Below are 24541 nucleotides of genomic sequence, written 5' to 3' on the forward strand. Positions count from 1 at the left end.
ACCGTGACAACTTTACTGTGTAGTGGGATGCAATGTGTTTGTTTTTTTTTTTAATGTTGCTCCTCAATTTTGATGATTTTCATATTTTTCCCAAGAGCGTGTCTCCTACGTTTCCATTAACGCGTGATCATCCAACATTGTTTTATGATCCCGCTAAAACTATTTCCATTGATGGGATCGCGCTACTTGTCATCCGTGTAGATGTCAATTCTTATTTCGATTTCATTTCTCAATTCCTGACACCTGCAGAGTGGTGATTTTTTTTGTATAAGAACTTGTTCAATATCCTGGGTCGCATCCAAATTACTCTAATTACCCCTCCATCCATAAGGGGGCATAGATCCAGATCTTGTGATCAGTGCGGTGCGGTTCCAGCTGTTGGATTTCCACCAGTCATGTTGTAATCCAATTGCCATGTGATGGATGTCCATTGGGGAGTTAAAAGCTTTATCTTCTTCACAAGTTTAAAGGGGTTGTCCTGTGGATAGGGCCTATCTTGCTGATCAGTGGGGATCGAGCTGATCATCTCTAGCTGATGGGGATTGCCAAATACGGTGCTCATCTATCTCCACGGAGATAAATGCGGCAGCCTGCGCATGCGCGACTCGCTGCTCGGGTCATCTCGAGATGCGACAGGGATTCATCGGACCCCTTTTCGTGTGATTTGTGGGGTTCCCATTTCTGAGACCTCCATCAGGACAATAAATACCAATAATAGTATACAGGACCACAATATAGTACTCGAATCAGTAAAATCTTATAATCTTTATTTTTGCCCAACATGGCAATCAAAAAGAGTTAAAAACATCCCATAAAATCCACAAAAACAAACAAACAATGAATCACATGAATCTGACATGGCTGCTGTAACATGGCTGCCTGGAGCTGCTGTATCTCTCCTGTACACACACACAGGCTGCAGGGGGCGCCAGCACCAGGAAGCACATCATTATACAGCCTCACACCATTATACAGGCTGTCAGTCAAGCACTGGGGGTGTGGCTGTGCCTCCCACTCATGAATAACGTGGACAGCTTGAATATGCTAATGCTTCATTGGACATTTCACAGGTCATTTGTATACAGCTTTAGGACCTCATTGCTTAGGTTTACAGGCATGTAGAGGGACAATGAAGGGATAGAGGCAATGCTCTCTAATGGCAGTTTATGAAAATATATTTAGTTTAGGGAGGTTATTTTGCATGACGGGTTCTCTTTAATGGGGTGTTGGGGTGCATGCTAGACATCGATTAGGGAGAACAGGACCCTTATTCTTGTGATCAGTGGAGGTCCCTGCAGTCGGACCCCTGTCAATCAGATTGTTATCCCCTTTCTTCTGCATAGTGGATAGCAATGATACTAAGGCTGTGTTATATCAGTAGAACAGTGTCCCTCTTGTACACATGTCACGCACGCTGCAGATCTTGAGTTCTTTATTAGGATTTTTATATAACTAAGCTGAGCGGAAGTTTTCAGATCAGATAGTGTCCCATTTTAGGAGGAAATGCTAAAGTCTTGTGATATGAAGCCGCGAGGCAGAGCCCACGTTCCAGATCTGCCTCGTCCCACGGCTCGTTTATTAGCGTCCAAGCAGGCGTCATAAAGCTGGACCCTGAATCTAAGGTTCCTCGCTGTGTCCGACTCTTATTTCTTGGGTTTCTAATTGAGACTAAATTAGACAATAGAGGCTAAAATTAAAAATGTGACGCTGTTTCAAGGTGGCGGGTGACCCGCTGATACATAGAATTGCAGCCAGTGACGTCTACATAAAGCCGACTCCCCTGGATACACACACAGTGTAATCAGCTTCTGGGGAGGTGTAGAATACTGTGTTAATTGCTGGGTTTTGTAGCGCGTTGCTTAGTAAGGCTTGGGCTTTAGACTAGAAGCCTATAGCCAGGGCCTGATAGGCCTCAGTACATTGCCGGCCTGCAGGCTACTGGGCAATCGCTTAGTACCCTATAAGTGACTGGTGGGGTGCAGGGGGAAGTACCGGGGAGGGGTTAGTATGTCGTCTTTTTTTTTTTTTTTTTTCCTTTTCTCACCCCTTTAAGTGTCCTACATCATAAGCATACCTGTCTTAAAGGAAATGTGTCTCCTGAATGCATAGAAATCTCTTTATAGTGATATGCAAATAAACGGTCCAGTGCATCATGGGTGTGACCTCTAGGTCTGGTGCACCCTCCTTTGTCCAGTTACACAGGGTGAGCAGGATGCTGTATGGGAGGCCCTGGCCCGGACCTGGTGGTGGTGGTGCCCATGGTAAGAGATTTTTCTACATTCGGGGCTTCCCCTATGACTCTCATCAAAGTCATTGGGTCTCATCTGTAGACTGCACTATAGGGCAATGACTCTTCCTGTCTGGCAGGTTCACCAGGAGTAGTATTAACCATTTCGGGAAGCCAATGACTGACACAATGGAAATTGGAGGTTAGAGAGTCTAAGATTGGGTAAATGTATCCTAAACCTGTACAGACAGGAGGCAGTCCATGTAATGTCACCTCCACTTGCTTTGTAACCATTACATGGCGGTGACTAGTGATAAAGTGAGTACCACGTGCTGGGAGGCACGTAACACAGCGATACAACAAATAATGCGTTTTTATTTCTGACCACGTCCTGAGCAGCTTTAGGAAATCAGATTAGATCCAGACAGAACAGCTGCGGAGCAGCCCCTACCTGGTGCTCACAGTGACACAACACCAATAACCTAACAGAGGAGTCTCACAAATACATCCAACTACTAGCTGAACTCCAGAACAGCCCGGACCAGGAGTAAGGGCAAACCCCAAAGACTACAAAGGACTACAAGTACCAGCATGCCCAGGATAGCATTATAGGGACACTATGGAGAGACTACAAGACCCAGCATGCCCAGAATAGTATTATAGGGACTCTATGGAGAGACTACAAGTCCCAGCATGCCCAGGATAGCATTATAGGGACACTATGGAGAGACTACAAGTACCAGCATGCCCAGGATAGCATTATAGGGACACTATGGAGAGACTACAAGACCCAGCATGCCCAGGATAATATTATAGGAACTTAATGGAGAGACTACAAATCCTGCCATGCCGAAGGTAACATGAAAGTGTATAGGGACAATATGGAGAGACTACAAGTCCCAGGATAGCATTATAGGGACAAGCGAATCGGCACTAGTGAATTAAGTCAACATCTTCCAGAACCTATGAGTATAGACAACATGCAAATGAGTGCAAGTGTCCAGTGGGTGGTCCCAAGCCTGGTAAGTGCTCTGCCTCTCTCCAGCAGACCATGTCCTGGTCTTCCTCCTTCCTTGATAGACATGTCTATTACGGTATGAGGTCACACACGTACGTTGCTCTCCCTTCTGCCTCTTTCACATTTGGTGCACGGGCACTTACCAGGTATGGCACCACCCACCGGACACTTGCAATTTAATTTGCATATCTAATGAAACTTTAGTTTCCTCATAATCGTCTCTCATTAGTATAATGGAAAGACGCCTACTCACTGCCTTTAAAGAAGTAATGAGACAACGGCTGGGCCACCCAGGGGTTAACTGGCTGACATTTGTTATTGCTCTCTTTGCGTTCTGGCTCCAAGTGGAAAAATAACCCTCCCCTGTTTATCCAGAGCGGGAGGCCTTGACACGGCAACAGCAAAAAAAACCCAAACATATTTATGTCAGGTACGCGGCAATAACACACAGCGGCGCGGCCAGCGAGGGGTTAATGTGGGGTTAACCTTGTATTTAGCTTAAGCTACTTCACATTCTGTTCTAATTCCTTCTGCGAGTCCAGAACTGTGCCGGCTTTCCGCAGATAGAGCCTTTCATGGAGATGCAGCCCAATCCTGGGAGCGCCTCGAGGTTCCCCAGTGTGGGGAATGTAGTCATCATCCACTGTGACTACCAGTAGCCCACCTGTGTGTGGCTAGTGTAATACCTCTAGTTGTGATTTAGGATATGACTTGCTGGTAATACAGACAGTAACTATTCCCATGTGAAGGAGAAAGCTCAAGTGCACTTCGCCCCCCCCGGGTCCGTGGCGTTTACTTATCTTGTGATCTGCTGCTTCTTCAGGTGTGGAACGTTGTCATGTTTCATGTCTTAAAGTGAATCGTTTAAACCAGTGGTCGAACACAAACTACAACACCCATTAGACTATGACGGCCCCTGGTCATACTCAAGACGCCTCATCACCAATTATCAGATGGGCACAATACATTCCTATTCATAACCGGTGTCCAGTGCTGCGCAGACCACTTTGCATAGCCACTACAACTCATACTCGCTATAGGGGTTATCCTAAAGGGTTGTGTATAGGGTTATGCTGACTGTAGTGCAGTGTGCTATAGGAGTGATCAGACCATTGCATCTTCAAGTTCCCTCCAGGGACCCAAAAGTAAAAATAAATGTAAAGACCTGTGATTAAACGTAAGTTTGAAGCCTGATTCATCCAATGAGTGGCCTCCTCGAACGCGTGGACAACACAGGAAGTCCCCTGGAAGTCGGAAGTGACATCCGGTGGTCTGAGGAGGACACTCATTGGAGGAAACGAGTCTCGCGACCCAATGGAACTTCCAGCCAAAAATTGGAAGCATTAGAACTGCTCCTGCCCTGGCCCCCTACTATAATCAACTTTTTTTTTGGGGGGGGCAAATTTTCATATAGGCTGGGGGTTTTTGGATACCGAAGACTTGGACTTCTTAGATGCAAATAGTCTGTAATTGCCTTGATTCTGATACTTTGGTGGTATTATTCAGTGAATTAGACCATTTTTAAGTAATAAGGCTATATTCACACTGCCGTTGCCCGCCCGTACCGTACCGTAGCGGGCAACGGCAGTGTACGGGGAGAGGAGGAGGAGGTGAGCGCAGCTCACCCCCGCCCCTCTCCATAGCAAACTATGGCGCACGGCGCCGTATTACGGGGACCGTACCGCTCCCGTAGGGTGCCGTGCGCCCATAGAAGTGTATGGGGGAAGTATATCGGCCGTATATACGTCGGCCGTATATACGTCCCCCATACGTTCGTGTGAATGTAGCCTAACCTACTATCTGTATAAACCCAACTCCATAGTCTTGATTACCTTACTATCTAACCACCTATGGAACAATATACATCGGGAGCCTAACATCAAGGAGACCCTGGATCTAAATTTCCGTATAAGCACTTTTCCTCTCTACTGGTTACGGTCTAGACGCCGTGGACGGCCTGCTGGGAAGGCCAACCCTCCCCTCCTTTGCCCCCTTCTCTATACACGTTAGATTAGTCCGCCCATTGATAACTAAATTCCATTAACACCGGCCATTGTTTATCCGTCCAGATTCTAGAACAAGCGCATGAAAGCGTTTCTCTTCCAATCCGCGCGTCTGGTCTGGGGCGTTCGCAATCGGCTTGTTCCAAAAACTACATTAGCAGCTATTTTTTTTTCTGGCTGATATGATGGGAAATCTGATCAGCCCGGGCAGTAACATGGCAAAAAATGAAATGTTTGTTCGAAGTCTTTTATTAGAACAAGTTGTATCCTTGTTAAAAGAGAATTAGAGAAGTTTTATGTGACAGCATCTCAGCCTCCCCTGGTATGTGATATCACCTCCATCCGCATGCGCTATAAGCGCCTTTCATATAGGATGAGGATTATCGGGAGAGCATTGATGACCATTCAGTGGGGGTAGGGGACAATTTGACATGGAAGTCACTTCCGCTTTACATAAGATGTAACTTTCTGTATTTACCCGGTCAGACACTGGCCTGAATCTGGAAGTGCTGGAGCGATCCAGGAGTCGCAGCGTTCAGGCCGACCACACAGACCCAAGTTTCAGGCAGTGAGATCCGTTGTAATAACTGGCCCTTAGTTTTTAATGGATTTTCATCTGCGCGACAATGAAATGAATTCTCATTTCCCTGGAAACCCCTTTAATGAAACCAATTATACCTTTGTAAAAATAATATTATGTGATTAACAATATTGATGACCCGACGGCGCCGGCGGATTGGTAAATATATGACACGTTGATGGTAATTGGGAAATGAGATCCGTCTTAATAGAAAGCCTAGAGCTTCTCATTTCACAGTTCTTGCCGTCTGATACGTTGTAATCGAAAGCACAAGGAGAGTAAGGTCTAGAGTAACAGAGTACAAGGGTGCTCCAATAGGGGGTTCTTGTACAGATGGGTGCAGATCATGGGATCACACTTTCTGCAGTCTCTGTAGACTAACTATGCATATGGCTGCTACCTGACCCTCTATTAAAATAGGCCAAACACTGTGGATTTCAACTTGTCCAGTTCTTTGCTTCTCTGTTATGAGTTATCCGAGGGAGTCTGTCCATATCTGAAGTCCTTATTTGTAAGGTTTGGTTGTTGCTACCTAGTGGGTGATGCTGGTAATGTGCTAGACACTCACTTTTTAAAGGGCAGTTCTGAACTTGCAGAACCAGAGGTGTTGGGCACTCAGCTGGAGAGATGTTTAGTCATACCTTTTCTTAGTAGCAACAGTACTGAAAAATATAAACATCCATTCCAGGATTGTAGCTGGACTTGCAGTAAAGGTGAAGTTTTTTCAAACGCCTGTGCTATTAGGCTTCTGCATTGAACTTCTTTACAATCCCTGAGTGAAGGCTTACAATATTTTGGTTGAATGCTGCCGCAGTCACTATCTCCCCTTTGCTCTTAGTAAGAGCTGTAGACTTCTGGTTTGATAGTAAAGCTGATAGGTGGGGCAGTGGAATAGCTTGCACAGGCTTCTGGTTTGATTGTAAAGCAGATGAGATGGGTTGTGGAATACCTGTTGCAGACTTCTGGTGATGTAGTAAAGCGGATGGTAGGTGCTGTGGAAGAGTTGGTATAGCCTTCTGGTGATATAGTAAAGCAGATGAGAGGGGTTGTGGAATACCTGTTGCAGACTTCTGGTGATATAGTAAAGCGGATGGGAGGGCCTGTGGAATAGTTGTTGCAGGCTTCTTGTTAGATAGTAAAGAAACTGGCAAGACCTGTGGGATAGCTTGATGCAGAGGTTACACAGAAGTGTAAGGACACCCCATCATGCTCCAGTCCTGGAATATAAATGCATTTCAACAGTCCTGCTGCTACTAACATCGAGACCCCGCAGTTTGACCAAAACTGCTGATTCTCCCATAGCGGAAAGAACTAGGGACCGGCCAGGCCCTTCCACATGGCAGTTCTGCTTTATAATGAATTGATGTTTCCTGTTCTTGGATACAATAACAACAAGTAACAAATGTCAGGAAGATGCAGTGTAACCAGTAGTGAGAAGCAGGAGCCGCTTTTCACTTTTACACTTGTCTCTCCCCCCTGACCTTGTTATTGTACAGACCCCTCCCTGTGTTATCACAACCTGTTAACTAATAACCAGAGGAACACATTAACCCCTCGCAGGCCTTTCTTTTCTGTTTCAATGCCAGGGCAGATGTATTTTTAGTTGGAAAAGATCACATCCCCTCCCCTCATTCATCCCCCTCCCCCCATCCGATCCACTTTGCAGAGGAAGGGGGAGCATGTAAACAGTCTAAAATTAAAGTGAGATCTTCACAGTGAGAAGATGGAGCGGCCACCTGGTAAACACTGATCAGGTTCTTGCACAAGTTGAAAGATCTGTAAAGGAGCGGCCGCCCCTTGTCATGGGCTCCTCTGCACGTAAACACGCCAGTGGCCAGCAATCACAAGCAGTCCACCCCCCTAGACCCATTTCTATTCAATATTCACTGGACTCATCGTCCGTAGGAAAAAAAAAAAAAAAAAAACATTTTTGTGAACCATATTATTCAGAAGCAATAGGTTTGCCTTATACTGATGTGTTGCCTTATAGTAGAGAGACAGTTTTTTTTTTAAATATATTAAAGTCCCTTAAAGGGGTTGTCCATCCTGCTCAAGTTTCCTGCATATACAAGATGATCAGTTGGAGGTCTCGGTGGCAAGAACGAGGGTCTGTTGTATCCCAAATGAATGGAGAAGCAGATGAAGCGTGCACACTGTCGATCCGCTTACTCTTTATGGCACTGACAGTAGCAGTGGAGCCTATGTCAGCGCCAAAGAGATGGAAGGAGCTACAGGTTAATGTGCTCATACATTAACCTGTGGCTGCATCCATCTCTTTGGCACTGCTCAATTCATGTGGGGTACATTGCACCCTCCTTCTCATGATTCATGGGGGGGTCCCACCACTGGTAACCCCTCTGAGCAGCTGTTATCCCCAATCCTGTGTTTATGGGAAAACTTTGTGCAATGGCTATGACTGAACAGCCCCCTAAGGAGAATGATGTCATTGCTCTGTGCAGTTCTCCTGGTTCATTGAATTCAGGATTTAGCTAAAAAAATTGAGTTCATTTCGTGTTTTGCCCAGTAATTTCCTGGAAAGTGTTTGCACGGCAGTGACGTTGTGGGAAGATGGTGGAAAGCTACGAATCCCCTCGGAGATGAGGATGTGTGCGGCACTCGTTTGCTCTGGCCTGCCCTCGCTGGCTGTGGACTTTGCACATGTAAGATGACACACCACATCCTCAGCGTAGATGTGTATATAGAGAAAACAAAACCTTTATTCTGGGATAACAGCGCAGGACACGTAAACACGGGCTTTATGTAACGTGTAGCCCACGCGGAAGTGAGCGGCAAAACAGAGTATGAAAATCTAGGAGAATGGGGGCGACGGGGCACGCTCTTCACACTTGTACACTTGTTCCCCATTAGACGGGATGGTCCGCTGGCACAGCTGTCTTCTAGGCTCACAAGTGTCACAATACAGCTGTCTCCCATTCATCACCCTCCCTATAGTTCAGCTGTCTCCCTGACACCTCCCCAGAGGACAGTTTACTCCCCGAGGGGGATATTAACCTTAAAACAAATGCATGTAAGTGCAGCCCTAGATGTGAGTAGTGGTCACAGGTGCCAGGATTGTCCACTTCTATCTTTGTCTCTCTTTATACTATTGGAGTCGGCTTTTGGGGAATACTGGGTGTTTTGCAACAAACATTGTGGTGCATCAGGAAAAGAAGGAAACAAGAAAAAACTCGACCTAAGTTTTAGAAAATTGCCTTTATAAAGGGTTAACATGCTGTTCAGAGAGCGTTTCATCTCTGGGCGAAAGTTGGGGGACCCAATCCCTTATCTGTGGTTTAGGAGACAAAGTGCTGTGGTTTCCCTGATATTTCCAGAAATGGCTGCCCGGCTTACAACCAATTTTTTATTAGTTTGTCGCAGGATGTGGATAATATGCCTGGGGTGATGTCACAGTATTAGGGAAGAGTTTAGCATAATGTCACAGGGCATGGAAGTGGTAAGCGTGATGTCGCCGGATTGGGGATGCGGCCAGAGGGATGTCGCCGGATTGGGGATGCGGCCAGAGGGATGTCGCCGGATTGGGGATGCGGCCAGAGGGATGTCGCCGGATTGGGGATCACACACATTATCCTGCAGTACATGGATATTTAGAACTTGTAATGTGTCATCTCTCGCTGTGTGTTCCTGGCAGAAGCGGCAGAGATCTCCCCTCGTGTAGAATCGGAATTAAATGTTGCTTTGCTGTTGCTTTTTTCTCCTTTTCTGTATATGAACCTTTCTGAAAAGCGATATATCAGATGAACAAAGAAGGGGCCGATCCATGTGGTCAACTTGTGGCCCCTGGGTGTAAGGCGATCCCCGATGACTTGCATGTTACCAGCTCTGATACCGTGACCGAGGAGGAAACATTGTAGTGTTTTATTAATGCTGAGGTTACGTTACACAAACAGCGCTATGGCTGTGCTATGGTTACAGTCACTCCACACCCTGCTCCTACCTGCCTCCTCCCCGCATGTCGCTGCTTGTACGCCAGGCGCTGGTTGGCTGCCTGCAGATTCCTGGTAGTCAGGTTCTGCGTGACCGGGCTTCCCAGAATTCCTATTGTAGAATGTAAATAATGACTTCCACTCGCAGATCAGGAACGTGCACGTTGCGTGCAGATTCTCTGCGGCTCCAGTGTGTGAGAAACGGGTTAAGAGTGAAGTTTTTTAGATTCTTTTGATGTTTTGAGATCTTTGTTTTCGTGTTAAACCAAGGAACAGCTTTTGTTCCTTTTCTGTATGCAGTCGCTGGGGCTGTGGGGTTGGTACGTTATTATATAAGGTGCTGTACATTAGAAGAGGGGTTCATATACAATACAAGTACAGATAAGTACAAAAGATGCAAAACTAGACTGAACCAGCGCTACTGGAAGGTGGACCCTGCCCATGCTGACTTGCAATTAAGAGACAAGCAAATGAAATTGGATTAAGTAGAATGCGATCCGAATTTCTTTGCTCTTTGTGGTAACGAAGTTCCGAGGCCCAGAGGTCATGGAAGTTGTGACAGGCCTCCAGACCTGAAGTATTGACTCGGCCTGGGGTGGGGGGGATGTGAACTTTTCTTTCTGCTCTAAGTGCAGATTGGCGGACGCTCCCCGGGAAGTGCAGCTCAAGTACTTCACCACCGGAACAAGCGGGTAACTGTTGCTGCCTTCGTGGAGCACTTAAATGCCTCTCGGTCTTTACAGAAGTCCATTGGGGGCGAGGTGCCAGGCCGTGCCAGGAAAGATCTCCTAGGACAGTGATGGCGAACCTATGGCACGGGTGCCAGAGGTGGCACTCTGGGTCCTTTCTGTGGGCACCCAGGCTGTGTCCCCAGGGCAAAGTTCACCAGGAAGGACTTGCAGTCCCAGACAACTTGAGATGCTGCTCCCAATGCTCTTTTAAGGTGACACATCCTTGACTGATTGAAACTGTAGGAAGAGTGAGAAGGTGTAAACGGGGTCGGGTTATCTTTGGAGGTCCCCTTGCTGGCCCCATGATTCTTCCTGTATAGAGAGACCCTGGAGAGAAGCAACAATGATGTAGAGGGTAGATGTAAACACTAGGATTGGAGCACAGCAGGGGGTGGTTGCTGTGTTTTGTAGGATTCCAGGTTACATTTTGAAGTGGGGAACAGAAGTTGGGGAGTATGGGGAATAGGGAGCTGAGCAGCCACCTGCTCATCACACCGTGATCGGGTTCAAGAGAAGTCAATAACAGCCGTGATTTTGCTGCAATTTATGTGGCAATATCGCAGCCCTATATATACAGTTGTGTGCGTGGTGCCTAAGAGAGGGCGCTTGTCGCGCTGATCGTACACTCAAGGGAGTAATAAAATTTGCAGAAGCTGCTCGCCCGGCTATTGTCCTACCTGGTCTTGCAAATATTGTTCCATTGCTAAAATATTTCTTACTTGTGCTGTCTCATTTACACACACAGGGTTACCTGTCCCAGTTTTAAAGGGAATCTGTCAGCAGTTTTGACCATTGTAAGGTTTTGTCCCTGGTAAGAGATTTTATATTGCATTCGGAGCACACTGGTCTGCGTGATCTAATCACTGTACTGCTGCACAGCCTGTCTGTTCTGCTGTAGCAGCTTCTGTTCGAATCCTACAGCAGTAACTCTGGGGGAGATGCTGTGCCGCAATACAGAGAGGAGAACCAGAGTATTCCGAATCCAGCTACAATCCTGGACTATAAATACTTTTTTCAGTTACTAATGACAAAATGTTTGCGCCTAAAAAAAATGGCACAGCAAATTTGGTGGCCTCCTACTTGGCAAAGCCGCAGCTTTTCCCCATAGAATTCATGGTACCATTTTTATTGTTGGTGTAATCGATGTCCCATCTACGGACTTGTTTTACCGACCCGTTTGTTTTTCTTTTTTGCCTTCTGCAGAGCTCCCGAGATTATTTTGGGGTTACCGTTTTGTGAAGCCATAGACATGTGGTCGCTGGGCTGCGTGATTGCCGAGCTTTTCCTGGGATGGCCGCTGTACCCGGGAGCGCTGGAGTATGACCAGGTAAGGGTTTCATTAGCCACTAGTAAGGTCTGATGTGTATATGTATAGCGCTACGGGGGAACCGGATGCAGAAGTCGCTTACAAATGTCTCCCATTGGATACATGAAGGGAACTTATCGGGCAGGTTTGATCATACATAGACACCGTTGTTCTGTGCCTAGGGTTAGACACGTCAGGCCATTCCTTCCAGAATCACTAGGCCGGGCGCCTTATTTGTATACTTCTAGGCACACGGCCCCAGCAGCCCTGTTTGTGCCGCTACTTTGCATGACTATGTAACAAACAACCTGTAAATAGGATTCTCAAGAGAAGACTCGGCTCCCCCCCCCGGAGAGCTGGCAATCTTTATGTGCTAAATAAAGCCATACGCCGTGTTTGCCTCCGCATCAGCTATGAAGTGCGGAGATGACAGGTCAGATCAGCAAACAACCTGGTAAACAGGATCAAGGAGAAGATCTCGCATGTAATAACTCAATGTAATATACAGTTTGCCCCTCTATTTGCTCGCTGGACTATAGCCCGGGATTGCAAAACGTCAGTGCGTAAAAGAAGTCGACTATGCAAAAAAGGGTTAAAGCAAAGTGAACCCGGTTCAGAATGGGTTAAAATGTGCTGTATTTGCCGATCCTCCGTTGCTCCCATACGGATGCTTCTAAAAGGCAATGTGTATTAAAGACCTCTAGGTCATCAGTAGGGAAATCAAGCCTGCAGTATGTATGCACAGTGACTCTGCTTTCCACTCCATCCACAGTGTGGCGGGTGATGATCACTGGGGGTGCAGAATGTTGCACCCCCAGGTGCATACTTATTACATATTCCTTTGTAGATTTCTCTTTTTAATGTGAAATCTCCCCCATTTACTTTAAAAAAAAAAAAAAAAACTCCCCCAAAAGTCATGTGACAATGGAGAAGAGTCATATTTTCCCTGAGATAAGTCTAGAAGTTATAGGTGGAGTGTCACTTCAGACTCCCAAATTTTCAGTTCTGTAGACCAAGAAAGAAGCTCCTGGTGCTATTTTAAAAATAAGAATCTCATCTTTCAGATGGCAACAGTCTTGTGGTTCTGTGATCTACAGAACCGGAGACGTACAGTTATAGAAATGGGTAGAAACTGGATCTTTATCTGCAGCTCACATTTCTAACGTTTTGTCTATAACTTCCTATATCTCCGGTTGTGTAGATCACAGAACCACGAGCCTGATGCCATCAGCGAGATGAGAGTAAAATCTTTTAAAGTAAATCTACCAGCTCATTCCTATAATGTAAAGCAGCGTCACTTCCTGTCGCTCTTGGCCCCCATGATCTATAGCTGTTTATATTCTTTTTCAGGATCTGGTTTATCCGAAAGTTTGCTTAACTTTCTAATGATCTTGTGGGGTGTCACCAGAGCTGATACATTTCCTTTGCAACCTACTAAAAGGCTTCTTTGTTCTATAGAACCCAAGATAGAATTGTCTGAATTGCCCCCCCTGCAGCCTCTCAACTTGACTCATCCCAGGGAGTATTTGACTATTCTCTGCTCATTTACATATCACATTAGAGGTCTTTTTTTTTTTTTATTTATATACGTAAACTGGGTAGATTTCACATAAAATGGGGGAATTTTAGTAAGGATATTTCATCCCCTCCACATGGGGGTGCTGGGGGCTTAAAGGAGTTTTCCCATGAACTAAAGTTGGGCCTTATTCACGGGATAGGGCCTAACTTGTTGACCGTTCTGCTCCAATTAATAATCTCTATGGAGCTGACGGAATTTGCCGAGCTCCGCGCTCACTCATCTCCGTCAGCTCCATAGAGATTAACGGAGCAGAATCGTCATGCGTGTCCGTCCGCTCCATTAGTCTGATTGACCCCTTGTTTTCCTGATCTGTGGGGGTCTCATCACTGAGACCCTCACTGATCAGCAAGTTAGGCCCTATCCTGTGGATAGGGCCTATCCTTAGTTTGTGGGAAAACCCCTTTAACTGGGTGCAAATTGGTTCCCTTTTATGGACATGACCTGGTAATCCCTGATGTTTATTTCTATGGGAAACATCCTAATGAAATAAAAGTAATGGGATAGTCACGTCTTCCTGCTTAGGACACAGCCTAGAATAATCGCGCCCCATGTGAAAAGCGGAAGTTACTGATACGTTTCGCCATCACCTTACAGCACACAAGTACAGAGGAAACTCACTTCCTTTATTACTAAAGTATGAAGCCTCGTACATCAACGCTGGGAATGTTGTAATAATTCATTATGTCAAATGTAAGCCTAGTTATAAGTATCTGATACGCTGCTTCTGTGGGTAAAGTGTCTGGTTCCCAAGGGTCTGCTATGCACTGGGACCCCCCATAACTGGGATGGCAAGTGCCCCATGCGGAGGAGTCGCCACACAGGGGCAAGTCCTATAGAAGGGACTGATATCGTGGTCATGTCTGCCTTTCATATGGGACAGGCCAGCAGTTCTCCCCCCCCATCTATAGGACACATACCCCCCTTCCTTATGAGTTTATTTGGCAGGTAACCCCTTTATTCATTGAGTTCATTCATTGTCATCTTTTTGACTCTCCTTCTTAGTGACACTTTGTCCTGTATTTTTTTTTTTTTGTCTAGATCCGATACATTTCCCAAACTCAAGGCTTGCCGGGAGAACACCTGCTAAACGTGGGCACAAAAACGTCCCGATTCTTCTGCCGTGAGCCCGAAGCCCAATACCCCAGTTGGAGGTTAAAAGTGAGTAACCCTTTTATTACCATTAGCGATGACTCTTATTATCTACGACTACATATCTGATGTAGGAGCTCAGCTCATTTCCTAGAGCTGCCTGGAAAAAATGCGCGTGTCTATGGCAACCAAATCATTGTCACACGGAATTACAGAAATATATGGAATTTTTTGGCCCGCTTTTTTTTTTTTTTTTTGTAAGATTTGTAAAGCCAGCCATATCATTTTGTAAACCCACTAGTGGATGTCAAAGAGCATTGCTAATATTTTCTCATATCCATAGCCAGAGGGTCCTGGTTTCCGCATCCAGTTTTTGAGGCTTGGGTAAGGCTGTAAGTTCCCAGGGGATCATGGGGAAACAACTTCAGCCAATGAGTGGCCTCCTCGGACCAGGGAAGTGATGTCCCCCTGCAAAACAGTCTGGTGGTCAAAGGAGGTCACTCATTGGAAGCTTACCCTGCACTAGAAGTCCCTTCTCTGTGTCCTTCCTGACTAGGAAGGTTTTTGTTTCCTCTATTTTGTGTTTTGAAAATGAATTGCACTAGAAAAGTATAAAAATGCTGGGGGGTTGATCCCTGTAACTTGGCTGTCATGATGCATATCAGGACTCCGGGTCTGGTGTCCTTTATTTCCCGGTGACCCAAACTGGTTTTAGGTTTATATTGGCGCATATATATCTATAGGATAGGTAAATAGTTGACTGGAAGGGGCATTACACCCAGTATTACTACCGCTCTTCTGGCTGAACAGAGCCCCTTCCATGACCTTCAGCCGATACACTATGTATAACAGCTGATCACAGGAGGCAAACTATTATTGACCTACCTTGTGCTATAGAGATGGAAAGCTCACTTAAATACCCAGATCATTGCATAAGGGGACTTGTAGGGAGCGCCTGACATCCATGGTAGCTCTAATGATGTTATTACGAGACTCCGCCGGCATAATGTGGCGCGTCGTGTTGAGCTGTGTTCAATGTCTTCCTCCTTTCTCCGTAACAGACCCTGGAGGAGCACGAAACGGAAACCGGAATGAAGTCTAAGGAAGCCAGGAAGTATATATTCAACAGTCTGGATGATATAGTGCATGTAAGTAGCCAGAGAGGACGCCCGGCCCTTGTGGTTCTGGTCGCTCCTTAGCCCTATTACACATAAAAGGAAGATGACATTCGGCCCTTTCGGTTGTGGATACATGCTCTTATGTGAGACCATTGTAGCAAATTTACTAAAATTGAAGTCCTTAAACTTTGTCATTTTGCAATGTCGAATGATGTATTTTAACACTGTCTGATTTACCTGTGCACCTCCTAGAACAATGCACCAAAGCTTTGATACAACCTCGTCAACATCCCTCTCGTTAAAGCTTGAACCCCCTTTTTGTTTAATACAAGTTGTAAGTCTAAATCCACTTCAAAACCCATCATCGTAAACCAGGGACACCTACTCAGAGCTTGTCCTGTCTAATTTCTGTAATCATAACTTATGCACTGAATAAAAAGCGGGACAAAGATGACCATTAATTGTCCCAATATCTTTCCGGTCTCGTCATTTACGGGAATCTGTGTCAGTCCTCAATTAATACCTTATTAGAGGCGGCGGCTTTGTAGATGTAATGTGACCTACATCTTACACTTCCCGGAACACGTGACCATGAATCATGATGCTGCACTTAGGAGTAGGGGGTGTTGTGTTTCTACATAACCTTATATTACTATAGATCCAATGCATTCCGGAACGTTGCAATCTCGTAGGTTGCTCATGTATCTTTTCAATATGGTTTTGGCCTGAAGGGGAAAGCCACATGCACACGGTGTTGCTATTTGTGGTCTCTATGTGACATTTTGAGCGCCTTGGAGTGTGTATTAACCTTCTTCTGACTTTCATGTGTCAGCTCGGCTTTCCTTGTCATACGCCTGCACAATTTTGTTGAGATTTTAGCTATAAAATGTTACACCCTTAAATGGTATTGATGATCTATATAGAGAATAGTACACCCTTCACCCCTATGAATATGTAGCTATTGTCTGATATTATCCGTATGTATTCCCTAGGTGAACATGGTGATGGATCTGGATGGCAGCGACCTGGTGGCGGAGAAGGCAGATAGGAGAGAATTTGTGGGCCTGTTGAAGAAAATGTTGATGATCGATGCTGAGGCGAGGATCAGTCCGGCGGACACCCTGAGCCACTCCTTTGTTACCATGAAGCACCTCCTCGATTTCCCCCACAGCAACCAGTAAGTGACTGATCGGAGCGGAGAGCGATGTAAACCCCCAGCCGGGGCCAGCATTGTCATTCATTGCTCTCACGCAGGGGCCATTTACCCCTGTAGAAGGGGCCGTATCCTCCACAGCTGGTGAACGGCCGCGCTTTGTATAGACGTAATGAGATTTCTCTGTGAACGTCTAATCTTCTGCCGTGTAGAGTCGGCCTCTCGCAGCCTTCACACACAATGGGGATTTGTCCCTGGCGTTCAGAGTGTGGCGGAGATTTAGAGGGTGATGGGGTCAGAGGTTTAGGCATTCATCCCAATGTTTAGTGGGAGACCCGGACAACGAGACGGACAAGCGCTTCAGCTTATTACAAATAATAAAAACTGTTCAGACCAATTGTTATTCCGCATCCTGATGAATAAAGTTGTACCGAGGGGGGAAAAAAGCTTCTCCTTTCTTCCAAAAACAGCTTGACACCTGACCATGGCTTGTAGGGGTAGTGCAGCGCAGCTGTATATTGATGATTGAAGCTAAGTTGTAATACCATGCACAACCCATGCTCATGAGGAGATGCTGTTTGAAGATGTTGTCAACCTACAGACCACCCCTTTTAATATTTTTTTTAAATTCTAATTTAGTTAAGGCATCTGAGATAGGAGGCATTGCCATAAAACCGTAAAAGGGGCTTCCACTATAACTGGGGGGGTTCCCTGTTCCTTTGTGACGCAGCTAGGCCGGGAGCGTCCGCTGTCATGTGACTACCACTCTACTTCCAATGATTAGGCTCTGCAGTAACGTGACCACCTACACCTTTCCGCCAAGACTTTTAGAAACTGGGTGCCGCAGCCAGGTAGGGGATGTATAGTTTGTGGTGTTGTCCTGCGCCGACTGCCAGGTTTTCCTTTTACATGTTGCTCTGCCCTTGGGACTTTTGTTAAAGACATTGGTTCCACAACTGCAGTGAAGAGAAAGAGGGCGACATACTGATTTACAGGCAGCTCCCCCCCTACTTACTACACGAACCCCTTAGTGCTTTATAGACGGGTTGTACGGGACCCCTATATACATGATTGGTGCTTAGATCCCCCTGGACAGCATGTTATCGTCTACTCTGTGCATAGGGAATGAGACTAAAGCTTAGACCAACACCTTTAAGGTTCATACATTGCTGCCCTTATGGCTACACCCATAAAAACAGAGGGTGAATAAGGCCCGGTCACTGCGGCTCATTGCTCTGTGTAACCTCTGCTCCAGCACATGCGCCGCTATCCCCTCCGCTATGAATTCCTCCGCAAGAAATAAAGCCCGTATTTACATATATGGCCGGTCCGAACAGCCACCCCCCCGCCAGATAGGACACGGAAAATATGACTGCTATGAAATATTCACCAATGTGTTGGCGCACAGGAGCATTCCTAAATAGGTCAAAGCTGAACTATAGATTAAGGCGACAAGACAGATGGCAGCAATGAGATTTAGCCTCTTTTGCTGCCATTGAACTTGGTAGAAGACTAAAATGACATCTGCGAGCTCCCCGCATCCTGTTTACTGATCTTATTGTCACACAATGTATGGGACTTGGTAGGTCACATGACCTCTGCCTCTACTGACATGTCTGCTATAGGGGTTTTAGCATTTATTACATCCCCGATCCTCTGCTGTGTCTGATCGCTGCGCTTGGGACGACAAGTCTCACATTGGATAAGATTGTCCAGACTTCGGAAGTCAGTGGAGCAAGCGCAGGAGGAAATTCGTACCATACTCCATTCACGTCTATAGAGATGCTATCCTAATAGTTAAACCAGAATTGGGGCACTAAGGAGGTGATTGATGATTGTAATATACGTCGCTAGCTTGGTACAAAAATTTATAGCTGGTTATATGCAGACACTAAACAAGCAGGGGGTGCAGACCGCTTATAGCTCGGTATGATTTTGGCTCTAGTGCAGCAGCATATAACCCTTCAGGATAGAATTGGCTGGAGACCCTTATCTCTGGGGACCTGCCATTGAGTGGAAGTATTGGAGAGACTCCATACACATAAGACCCCACCCAAGTTTGCTGTTTAGTCAAGATACTATAGTCTTTAGGTACTAAGGTCTATATGTGTATAACCGAGATACTAGAAAATAAAGTGGTGTATTAGACTAATATAGACTGGAAAAAAAACCTTATAGAATACACAGTTATCAGTGATATAGTAAAATTTTATTTCCTGTTTTTCAGTGTCAAATCGTGTTTCCATATCATGGACGTTTGCAAGTCTCGGCCCAACCCGTGTGACGCAGCGAACCGCAATAAAACATCAGTCATGAGACCGGTTGCCTCGGCCAATGCAGCTAATCTTTCCGCTGGGTTCACCAAAATTGGCAATGTCAGGAGTCAGGTACGTGGCTATCAATGTACACTATTCATTGTTTCTACAGGACCTTTCACCACCTCACACATTGGAATCATGTAGGGACTTCTTCAGATTTGGGAGAAAATGTAATATCTAGCCCTCACTGTTGCTGAGTAGAGATCTTATTGCCGGATTGGATGCCGAACAGCCAGTCTGGCGAAATTATGCCCCTAGCTACTAGCTATGGCTGTTATTATGCCAATCATATGCATGGCTAGTTGCCAGGGGGCGTTAATTTGCCGGAGTTTGGATATGCTCGTCTTTATTGCTGGGAAATCAGTCCTAGTATCTGGCCATTGTAATCCTCCTCACTGTCAGATAGCAAGCGCTGGAGTAGAAGGTGGAACATAAGATATGCTAATCTTCTCTCATACTGTCAGAGGAAGGTGCTGTAGTCAAGGGGGGACGGGACGCGTGTAATGTTGATAATATCCAACACAGAGATTACAATGGCCAGATACCAGGACTGATATCTTGGCAATGGTGGAGGCTAGAAAACAGATTCCCCTGAATGTGTATTGCAGTCCCCTACATTATGGTATGTTCATCACCACACGTGTGAGGAGGAGTAAGGTCCTCTTTAACCCTGTATTTACCGCTTTATTTTTCCTAGTGTCTATTCTGTTTGGCTCCGAGATGTGTATATGGCTGTGATGTTAAGGGGGAAGGGTTGTCGTATCCTAGTGACAGGCTTCCTACATCTAGTAAAGCTGAGACGATGCAGGGTTTTCCTTATAGGGCACGCGAGACCTCATTTACTATCTTGTAAACAGCCGTGTTTTACCATGTGGGATGTATGAGTAGTGCGCCATCTTGTGGCCCGAATAGCAAACTGCATGCTTTATTTCAGCATTGCGCAATGTATCATCCAGTGTATCCGGAGGGGGTTTGTACGGCACTAGAAAACCATACATAACAGCACCAATGTGTTTCCACAGAGTATACGTGGTACTACAGCCCAACCTCATTCACTTCAGTAGAAGGGGCAATGCAAGGACACTTGAGTCCTTTATCTATCAGATTGTGAGGGGTCTGATATACAACACCCCCTCCTGATCATCAGCTAACAGTATATCCAATCATTTCATGATCTGCACCTGGAGCTCAGTCCCTTGCCAGTGAATGTAGATAAGCTGCAATACCAGACACAGCCACTATACATCTATTTGGTAGGAAGTTAAAGGGAACCGGTCACCAGGTTTTACCCCACTAAACTACCAGCCCCCTCACGTAGGGGATGAAATGCCATATGAAAAATTTCCATCTTTTATGTGTAATCTCGCCCGTTTACCTCTAAAAGATCTTCCCCAAAGTCAGTGAAATATGACTCTTCTATCCCATTTTCACATGTGAAAAGTCATGTTTAGTGATTACGGGGGTGAGTGTCACTTTAGAATCTCTGTGTTTTCAATAAGTCCTATAAACATGTTTTTTTGTGTCATATTAAAGAAAAAAATCTAATCTTTGGGGTCACATGAGGCTTGTGGCTTTAGGAACTACAGAACCAGAGATACAGGCAGCTGAACACATGGTTGGAAATGTGAGCTGCATGTATAGATCCAGTTTCCACCTAGTTGTATAACTGCCTGTATGTCCAGTCCTGGAGCTCACAGAACCATAAGCCTGATGGGATCGAAAATATGAGATTCTAATCTTTTAATATGATACAAAAGTTTCTTTCTCAGTACAATAGAACTGAAGATACAGGCGTCTGAATTTACACTCCCACCTGAAACCACTGAAATATGACTCTTCTCTGCTCATTGTCACATGACTTTGGAGGAGATTTATTTATTTTTTTAATAGGTAAACTGGTGAGATTTTACAAAACGGTGGGAATTCTAAAGAGGATATTTCATCCCCTTCCGCAGGAGGCTGCTAGTTTATTGGGATTAGACCTGGTTCCCTTTAAGAGACCACAGCATTCATTTGAGCATGAGTTTCTCCATTGCCCTGCCCCTTTTAAAGGGTTTGCTATGGGATGGCGGATCTTTAGAGGTTTGAGGTTACTAGAAAAAAAACAGAACTTTTACTTTGCTTTTCCGCAGTGGTCCGGTCAATTGCCGCGCCTCACTTGACCAAGCAGTGACCTCCAGGTTGTAGTGCGCACACTCTTTGCGGTTTTTATGTTAGTGCTGATCTCTGTACCATGAGGCTCAGTGGTGACTGGGCTGGATTGGTGGAGAAAAGTTAGTATTGAGTTCTGTTTTGTCCTCAAAAAAATAAACAAATAAAAATAAGTGATCCCATTACACCCCTTTAACTAATGTAATGTAATCAGACTTTACATAGGGTATCCTAGCCAAACGTGAACCACTGGAGCTTCTTAAAGGGATCGTTTCACAAAGAGGTTCTATGAGAATATAGTGTTGTATCATATTTGTGTTGTGTTTTTTGGTGTTTTTCCAATTTTTGCTTCCCCCATCGCCCTTTGCATGTGGGAGTGTGGCACCCCCTCCTACATATGTGATATCGCATAGATCCCCTCACTTGGGGAACCCTGTCATGTGCTCGGAACCTTTCCATTGATCTTTTTTTTTTTTTTTTTCTTGGTAATTTTAGATTTTGACTTAAATGTAACACGTTTTGTATTTCAGGCTTTAACAACTACAGGGCATTCAGTAATCCATCACGGGATACCAGTGCAGGCAGGAACTGCTCCATTTGGGTGTAATGATGCTTTTCAGCAAACCCTGATACTGTGCCCCCCTACCCTACAAGGTACGTCCTCCTTGCCTATGACATCTACATATAATTTACATTGTTTAAAGGGTACCTCCTTTCTTGCAAAAACAGCGCCACACCTGACCATAGGTGGTGGGTGGTATTGCAGTTTCGCTCCATTCATCTCTGTACTGCTGAGCTGTAAATACCATCACTAACCAGGGTCAGGTGTGGTGCTGTTTTTGGAAGAAAGCAGCCATGTTTTCCAACCAAATTTTCTGTGTTTTTTTGCTATGTAAAGGTAAAACAGTCCTATCCCTTCTCGCAGGGCTCCCACCAAATCACGGCAAGCCCACCAGTTATTCTGTGAGAGTTGATAACGCTTTACCCCTGGTTACGCAGGCTCCAGCCATTCAGCCCCTACAGATACGACCAGGTGTCCTTTCCCAGGTGAGTGTTTCTTCTTCTTTCAGCGCGTCGAAAGTTTCCTTTTACTTAATATTTAATACAAATTTATGTTTGTTCTCCCCCAGCACACATGGTCTAATGGAACGCAGCCGATACTGGTTCCCGCCTGGCAGCAGGTGACCACTATGGCGCCAACTACAACCACCCTCGCCTCTGATACCATGGCTGGACCACAGAGACTGGGTGATTGGGGGTAAGTTAACCCTTTCCTGGTCAATGGTCATTGCTACCTGAACGCTGCCATTCTGTTCCGCTCTTCCTTTAATGACGATATCTTTGGAACAGCTTTAAATTTCATAACAATTTTTTATTTTTTTTTCCCCATGACATGTGAGCCTTTAATTTGATAGAATAACTTAATTCATTACGTGTTGTTTCATTATAGAATGAGAAGACAAATGGCTCCAAGTGTGAAAACACTTTCATTTTTCCTATTAAAGTTTTTTTTTTTATAAGTTGTTGTGAAAGGGAATAAACCTTCGGCAAAATATCAAATAGGCGCAGCGTCAATCTGTTGCCCTTCCTCAGGTGCAGCTACTGACACACAGAGGGTGCATGTACTTCTGCAGACTGTCAGCTCGGCCTCCCTGCAGCCCCCTCTCCATTCTTTCTTCATCTGACCGGCTGGAGGGGACATAATTCAGGCAGCTTTATCTTCTGCATGGCACTTAGAACACAGTTCTGGTATTGTGTAAAAGAGGAGAATCTCTCCTTTTAAAGGGGACCTACCACCACGAATCTACCTATAAAAGGTAGATGGGTTGGTAGGTGGATCAATAGGACCTTTTAAGGGCTAATCCTCTCTCCCCCGCACTGTTTCGATAACGTTTATTAGATTTATATGCAAATTTTCTTATGCGGCCTCTTATGGGGCGTGGAGTAGCCACAGCTGAGGCTACACGGCGCGGCTACTCCACACCCCAGTAGCCTCTTTTCTCCTCCTACTCACAATCTTCGGCACGCAGCTCCTCGTAGCTGCGCGCCCTCGTCCGACGAACCTGCCGTCTGCGCATGCGCAGAACAGCAGGCCCGCGTCTGTGCGATCACTGCTCCGGAGCGCATGCGCAGACGGCAGGATCCTTGTAGCTGCGCGCCCTCGTCCGACGATCCTGCTGTCTGCGAAGATGGTGAGTAGGAGGAGAAAAGAGGCTACTGGGGCGTGGAGTAGCCGCCCCGTGTAACCTCAGATGCGGCTACTCCCCGCCCCAGTAGCCGCATAAGAAAATTTGCAGATAAATCTGAATAAAAGTTATCGAAACAGTGCGGGGACGTGAGGATTAGCCCTTAAAAGGGCTATCCTCACGTCCTATTGATCCACCTACCACCCGATCTACCTTTTATAGGTAGATTCGTGGTGGTAGGTTCCCTTTAATGAAATTCTTTTTATATCTTGTTTCTTGGTGCCACAGAACAGGGGATGTAAACTGGGTTGGGATTCTGTATAATAAAAATCTTTCAGCAAGTGTAGCAGCGGAAATCTCCGTTACTATTACACCTAGAAACGCAATCCTGGTGCCGTATTAAAGGACTGATTCTCGTCTCTAATACGACACTGCTACAGTGTTTCTGGAGAAAAAGGTGTTTGAAGAGGGTCACTGCCATGAGGCTTAGACATGTGCAATTAGGAAGGGGTTAAACATTTTTTTAACTTTCCCACAGGAAAGTCATTCAGCACGGCAGCCATTACAGTTCCATGATCCTGCAGCCTCTCCTGACCAACCAAATGGCCCTGTCAGCCCCTCAGCCTATCAGTTTAGGCATCGCACACGTGGTGTGGCCTCAGCCTGCTGCTAATAAAAGGAATAAAATCTGTCAAAACAGGTCAGTAGGGATTTCACTTCCATTGTAAACCAGCGGGACCCCTGCCGCTCCCCATCTTTTCACATTTGTTGTAACCTCTCGGCTTCTCTTCCACAGGAGTAACACAATACAGGACGCCAGCGTCCACAGTAAAGCACTTACCTCTCCAAAGATCTCAAACAGCGCAAAGACCACAGAGTCCGAGAGTTGTACGTTACCACAGGACAATCACAACTTGGCGGAGGAGCCGGAGGAGGAAGCGGCGTGCAAAGCGCCCGAGGAGCCGCTCCCAGATGTTTCCAGTCAGCAGAGACAAGAAATTGTCATAGCCGACTCCCCGAGCCCCCCAGCCAGCGTCATCACCATCAGCAGCGACACGGATGAGGAGGACTCGGCACAGACCCACTCACTGAGAGAGTAAGCCCCGAAATAAATCCTATAGATAAATGACAAGATAAG

General features: G+C 45.8%; 1 protein-coding gene across 2 annotated transcripts in view; it reads left to right on the forward strand.

Moving 5' to 3' along the window:
- Window positions 1–24541, forward strand: part of HIPK3 (homeodomain interacting protein kinase 3) — a 65334-nt gene that overhangs the window by 34723 nt on the left and 6070 nt on the right. Inside the window, exons 3-12 of one of the 2 annotated variants that reach the window (XM_072118623.1) lie at window positions 11707–11830; window positions 14427–14546; window positions 15539–15625; window positions 16588–16772; window positions 18976–19135; window positions 21748–21871; window positions 22125–22264; window positions 22348–22475; window positions 23942–24103; window positions 24200–24499. In XM_072118623.1, the coding sequence (XP_071974724.1) occupies window positions 11707–11830; window positions 14427–14546; window positions 15539–15625; window positions 16588–16772; window positions 18976–19135; window positions 21748–21871; window positions 22125–22264; window positions 22348–22475; window positions 23942–24103; window positions 24200–24499 (1530 nt within the window). The remainder of the gene's footprint in view (window positions 1–11706; window positions 11831–14426; window positions 14547–15538; window positions 15626–16587; window positions 16773–18975; window positions 19136–21747; window positions 21872–22124; window positions 22265–22347; window positions 22476–23941; window positions 24104–24199; window positions 24500–24541) is intronic. The other variant, XM_072118624.1, reaches the window with a different exon arrangement.

Source organism: Engystomops pustulosus, chromosome 7 (genome assembly GCF_040894005.1).
Source record: "Engystomops pustulosus chromosome 7, aEngPut4.maternal, whole genome shotgun sequence".
In the NCBI taxonomy this organism is placed as follows: domain Eukaryota; kingdom Metazoa; phylum Chordata; class Amphibia; order Anura; family Leptodactylidae; genus Engystomops; species Engystomops pustulosus.